Source organism: Cnephaeus nilssonii (assembly GCF_951640355.1).
Source record: "Cnephaeus nilssonii genome assembly, chromosome: 3".
NCBI classification, from domain to species: Eukaryota; Metazoa; Chordata; class Mammalia; order Chiroptera; family Vespertilionidae; genus Cnephaeus; species Cnephaeus nilssonii.
The window spans coordinates 39,094,737-39,101,308 of record NC_137074.1 but is presented as its reverse complement, the minus strand read 5'-3'; the positions used below and the strand labels follow the sequence as shown (position 1 = coordinate 39,101,308).

Below are 6,572 nucleotides of genomic sequence, written 5' to 3'. Positions count from 1 at the left end.
CGACTGCAGGCGCCACCGACTGACAGCCTCCGGCAGCGCCGCCGGGGGAACCGCCCGGGCCGCACGTGGAGGGGGAGTTACGCCGGCGCCGGGCAACCCCAGCGAACCCGGGAAGGAGTAAGATGCCTCGCTTCCCGGGGCGTTTCAGAAGCCAAGGGTGGCTCAACCGGAAGTTTCGCCTCCGGGTCTGAGCGCTTCCTGTTTGGTAACTAAGGGCGCGGGACGGTTGCTAGGGCTCCGGAGGCGATTACACCGACGCTTGGTGGGCACCTCGGGGGCTGGTCCCGGGCCTTTCCTCCTTAGGGGGTTCCCTTTGCCGTCATGAGTAGCGAATTTCTGGCAGAGCTGCACTGGGACGATGGGTTCGCCATCCCTGTGGCGAACCAGGAGAACAAGCTACTGGAAGATCAGGTGAGAATCAGGGGAAGGAGGCCGGGGAAGGAGGGGGTATCTTTTTTGGGGGGGCTGTATGGTGAGTTTTCTGGTAGGCAGGAATATCCCAATCCTTTTGTTTCTCCCCTTTCCTTCCTTAATCCCATCTCTTTTTGGTCTAACGCTCCTCCACATCATCTCTCCTTTTCTCCCACACCTCCCGCCCTTTTTGGTGCTTGCTAAGCATTAAAAACTATATTGAAACGATAATGGATGTGCAGAACTACAAAGTCCGATTCTTTACTCCTTCCTCCCGTCCCCGGCTAGCACTCGTTTCCAGACTCGTTGGCAGGAGGGGAAAGGCTGGCTCCCGTGCCCACTTTCTCCTTGCTCGGAATTTAGCGCGTTTGGCAAAGGGACTTCTAGGGTTTGCATAGCAACCGCGAGTGCGGACCTGCACACACCAAACGCGCTCTGGTTGACATTTCTCTGTGAGTTCTGCCGGTGATGGTTCAAGTTAAGAGTGACTCCAAGAAATGTGAAGAGGGACGTTCTAGTAAGAATGCAAAAATGTGCAGCTTTTCAAATTGAGACTTTCGTTGTCACAGAACGATGTAAGACATTTTAAGTTGTAAGGAGTATTTTACATCAGTTTGCAGCCAGTGCATAGTAGTTGTTCAAAATAAAATTGCACCTCGCTCAGGAAACGAAAAAAACCTTCAGCAGCCAGTGTGAAGTCCTATCAGAGGGCAATGTGTTGTGTGGGAGAGGATCCAAGAGCTGATGATGTTTACACCACTTAGAGAATGGAAGAGGTTTTCCCTCCTCCGAAAAATGAAAATGAAAATCCTTCACTGTTTTTTGTTGTTGTTGCTGTTCAAAATATTCTGACGTATTTACTCACGCCTAAATTTAGATGGCTTCATTGTTTTTGTTTTCAATGAAGGGCAACATTAGGCAATGTAAGAGATCTAGCACTAGGTACCCAGGCACAATATGAAGAAGTATCCAGCCCTAGGTGTAGATCGTACTTACCAGCACTGAGCCAGTTTCTTTTCCTGTAAACTGAAGACAAGTAAAATAATTATCGCATAGGGTTGTTACACAGCTCTAAAGACATTAATGGAGGATAAAGTTCCATTCAAATGTTAGTTTTTGGTATTAGTGACATAATATTTGTCTCACAGGATATTATATACATTCTAGAGGCCGGGTGCATGAATTTGTGCACTGGTGGGGACCCTTGGCCTGGCCTGTGGGGATCGGGCTGAAACTGTCTCTCCAGATATCCCCCGGAGGGGTCCCGGGTTGTGAGAGGGCACAGGCCAGGCCAAGGGACAGCACCCGTGCATGATTGGGCTGGGGAGGGACCCCAGGAGAACTCTAGGGCGTGTCCGGCCCATCTCCCCCAGTACTGATCGGCCGGACCCCAGCAGCAAGCTAACCTACCAGTTGGAGTGTCTGCCTCCTGGTGGTCACTGTGCATCATAGCAACTGGTCAAACGGTTGAACAAATGGTCAGACACTTAGCATATTAGGCTTTTATTATATAGGATGTTTTTTATTATTTATTAATTAATTGTTTTTTAAATTCTCACCCAAGGACATGCTTATTGATTTTAGAAATAGGGGAAAGAAGAAAGGGAGGGAGGGAGGGAGGGGGAGAGAGAGAGAAATGGAGAGAGAGAGAGACAGAGAGAGAGAGAGATATCACTGTGAGAGAGAAACACCGTGCTCCCACTGACTGGCAATCAAATCTGAAACCTAGGTAATTGAAACCACAACCTTTTGGTGCATGAGACGACACTCCAATAGACTGAGCTGCACTAGCCATGGCTGTATTGTGCTTCTAATTCCTTGCATCCTCGGTTGCCAGTTTGATTCCTTGCATTGCCTGCTTTATGTTTATATCAGATCTTCAAGATAATTTCTCTCTTCTCCCACTCCTTCTTTTGGAGTACTATGTTTTTCAATACGGACAATTTTTCTGCTGGCCTATTTCCCAATTGTTAATTTGTTAATTCCTGTTTTCCCCCTTACTACTTTGTCACTCTATCTTCTTTTTTCTTGGATCTCTCTCTCTCTCTCTCTCTCTCTCTCTCTCTCTCTCTCTCTCTCTCTTTTTTTGATGAAATACTTTCTTGTGTCTCCCTAAGAAGGGTGTATGGGAGGTAAACACTCTAAGTCGAAAATGTTTTTATTTGCTTGCATATTTGATGGTGATTTGGCTGAGTAGAAAATTCTAGATTAAAAAAATTTGCCACTACTTAATGTACTTTGAAAAATGGTTAAAATGATAAAATTTTTGTTATGTATAGTTTACCACAATTTAAAAATTAGTGATAGAAATTTTATAGGTCACAGTCTCTGATTATAAGCCAATAGAATTTGTGTTAATTTAAAAAATGATTTTCTATTGTCAGAGAATTAATGTTTGTGTCCCCCCTCCCCCTGCAACCATTCATATGTTGAAGCCCTAAACCTCAATGTGATAGCATTTGCAGCAGGTGGGGCTTTTCAGGAGGTAATTGGGTTTAGATGAGATCATGAGGGTTGGGCCCATGAGGGGATTAGTGTCCTTATGAAAAGAGAGAGACCAGAGAGCTCTCTCTCCTCTCCTCTCCTCTCCTCTCCTCTCCTCTCCTCTCCTCTCCTCTCCTCTCCTCTCCTCTCCTCTCCTCTCCTCTCCTCTCCTCTCCTCTCCTCTCTCTCCTCTTCTCTTCTCTTCCCCCCCCCCCCCACTCTGAGTGTGAGGACACAGGAGAATGTGGCCAGCTCCAAGTTAGGAAAAGAGATTTCATCTTGATCTTGGACTTCCCAGCTTTCAGAACTGTGAGGAAGAAATTTCTTTAGTTTAAGCCACGAGTCTATGGTATTTTATTTTGGCAGTCTGAGCTGACTAAGAAATTCAATTTAAATACTTAGGCAAGTTTCTCAGAAATATATTGCTAGATGGCTCTTACATCAAATAAGAGTTGAAAGGGAAAAGTCACCAATTAGAAAACTGTAAAAGGAGACTGCTTGGTACCTACATCCATGGGAAGCAGCAAAACTCTTACTTAGAGAAAATATATAGCCTAAATGCCTTAGTTCTGAATCAGTGTCTTAGGCAGCCTGAGTTGCTATAACAAAATACCATAGTCTGAATGCTTACAAAAAACACAGACATTCATTTCTCAGTTCTGAAGGTTAGAAGTCGAGATCAGGGTGTCTGCATGGTTGGGTTCTGGTGAGAGCACTCTTCCTGGCTTGTAGATGGCTGTCTTCATCCGGTGTTCTCACACAGCAGAGAGAGCCCCTCAGGTTTCTCTATTATAAGGACACTAATCTCATCATGAGTGTCCCACCCTCATGTCCTCATTTAAACCTGCTTACCTCCCAAAGGCCCCCCTCCCGATACCATTGCATTGAGGATTAGGGCTTCAACAGATGAATTTGGGGGTGACACAAACATTCAACCCATAACAATCAGTAAGATAAAAAATAAGAAACTAAGAACTTTTAATAAATTAAAAAGAAAAGAATAAGAAAGTAAACAAAAGAGGGAATTAAAAATTGAAATCTATATATATATAAGCCTAAGCGACCATCCGACCAGTAGTGCAATGATGACCAGGGGGCAGAAACTGATGTGCAATGATGACCAGGGGGCAGAAACTCTGACCGGTAGCTATGGCGCACACTGACCACCAGGGGGCAGATGCTCAACGCAGGAACTGCCGAGCGACAGCAACTTTGCAGAGTGCCCTCTTGCACTCCGGGACCTGTTGGGGGATGTTGGACTGCCGGTTTCGGCCCGATCCATGCAGGCCAGGCTGAGGGACCCCATCTGCCAGAGGGACCCTGCTCACTCCGCAGACGCCCTTTGAGCCTGGGCGCTGCCCCAGGTGTGGCCAGTCAGGGAGGGACTGCAGGAGGTTGGCTCCAGGGCGTGTCTGGCCTGTCTTGCCCAGTCCTGCCCCGCCAGCCACCTTCTAATTAATTTACTTTCAATGTGCACAAATCCGTGCACTGGGCCTCTAGTTAATGAAATATAAAGCCAAAAATACATACTTACTATTACTTAGGACATAACAAATGAGTAAATTCGTATTTCTTTCTTTCTTTCTTAGTTCAAAATTCAAGTATTTTCTTCTGCACGTTGGTGAATTGTGTTTGCCCCTCCTGGGTTGTAGCCTCCACTTTGGGAACCACAGCTCAAGACTATAAAGAAACATATTTTTGTTTTGTTGAGCTTTTATATTGCTTTCAGGGATGACATATTCTAATGGTCCTGAGAATCTATCTTGCAATTTCCTAAAGTTTTTATTTGTTTTGGACTTAAATTGTTTTGGTTCTGCTCAGGTTCTAATTCAAAGACAAAAATATAGGAGCTATTATGCCTGGTATCTGGCTACTTTTCAAATTTATGGCTAATGATCTATTTTTTGTTGTTGTTAGGCATTGTTTCTATGCTCTTGTTTGATTTGGAGGCCTTGTCATTTAATTATGGAATAGGATCTCATTTTTTTCCATTTATAATGCATCTTGGCTGTGGACCCTGCTAATGTTGCAAATCTGAGAGAGGTTTCTATTTTGTTTTAATGTGATGCTAATTTTCCCACAATAATCTCTAAATCAAAGCACTATTTTATAATTGAAATAGTAGATTTTTGAATTTCAAATTGATATTTTAAAAAAGAAAAGTAAATAAAGGTTTACTTTTCTTTTGATTTTACATCCTTAAATATGGTAAGAACTTAGTAGACTTTGACTAATCATCGTGTTTATTATTTACAGTTGTCAAAGCTGCAGGATGAGAAGTCACTCTTGCAAAATAATCTACGTGTCTATGAAGAACGAATTAATGCTATAGATTCTCACTTAAAAAATGTTAGACAAGAGTTCTTATTTACACAGGTATATATAATGTTGAAATTCATGTTGATTATATCATGGTACATTTCCCATTGCATTTATATCTGTGATGTTATTTTATAGATACAATAGGAAAATTTAGCATAACTAATCTATAGTGAACATAGCCTTGAATTTGAAAGTAGGCAGAAAAAAGTCTTTGAGGAACTCACTACTACCACCAAGTTTAAGGAATAATTAATTCATTTGAAAGAATAAATCATCATTCAAACAGTCTAATATAATGTTAGGCAGCAGATTGCATGAAAAAGGTACAGTGATGCAGTGAGAAATAATGACTTTAAGCAGAAATAGACTTAATATAACACATAAAAGAGTTTCTGTCTACTTTTAATTATTCAGCACTACCCACTGGGACCATTTTGAGTGGAAGCAAATAATTCTAACACTTCAGTAGCCCTTAGGCATAGTCTTTTAGCAGAGTTTAAGAACTGAAATTTATAATGACATCCTGAAATAATAGTTAAATTATATTTAGGATAACTGGGGACAATATAATGCATTTTAGACAACGTAATAAAATAATGCAAATTAAAACTTAGGGTGATTAATCAAAGCATCTGTTTTATGGACAATCTACTCATGTGTAGAACCTCATTCCCTGATGAAGCCCAGAAAATTAGTTAGCTCAGCAAATCAGCACTGGAGCGTTTACTAACTTCCATTTCAAACACTGTTTTTAAAAGTCCATCTGCATTTATTTCAAATAATGTAATTCTTAAAAATGAACAAAGTCATGTTTTTAATGCCAATTTGTAATCCTCCTATATAATAAAAGGGTAATATGCAAATTGACCCTAATGGCAGAACAACTGGGAATGATTGGTCACTATAACATGCACTGACCACCAGGGGGCAGACAGTCAATGCAGGAGCTGCCCCCTGGTGGTCAGTGCACTCCTACAGGGGGAGCTCCGCTCAGCCACAAGCCGGGCTGACAGCTGTGAGTGCAGCGGCGGTGGTGGGAGCCTCTCCTGCCTCCTTGACGGGTGGACACCCCCCTAAGGGGTCCCAGACTGTGAGAGGGCACAGGCTGGGCTGAGGGACCCCCCTGAGTGCACGAATTTTCATGCACCAGGCCTCTAGTTAATATAGATAAGTAACTATTTCATGCTTTTTAAATACTTGAGAAAGATGTCCTCTACAGTATGGGGGAATGACTCAGCACAGGAATCCAGGCGACTGGTCTCTGAGCTCTACCCCTATAGCCCCCTACCCTGGAGTCTGCTGACACAGCTCCAGTCCCTCTGCCCTCCCTCTGCTGGAGCCCAAGACGAGTGACT

The 6,572-nt window shown here is 43.2% G+C and overlaps 1 protein-coding gene across 1 annotated transcript in view; it reads left to right on the top strand.

Moving 5' to 3' along the window:
* Positions 1–227: 227 nt before the first annotated feature.
* The window catches only part of CCDC39 (coiled-coil domain 39 molecular ruler complex subunit), a gene marked incomplete at its 3' end in the record, with an annotated part of 52,414 nt that continues 46,069 nt past the window's right edge, over positions 228–6,572 (top strand). Inside the window, exons 1-2 of the mRNA XM_079766239.1 lie at positions 228–411; positions 5,152–5,271. Of these exons, the coding sequence (XP_079622365.1) occupies positions 322–411; positions 5,152–5,271 (210 nt within the window). The 5' untranslated portion in view covers positions 228–321. The remainder of the gene's footprint in view (positions 412–5,151; positions 5,272–6,572) is intronic.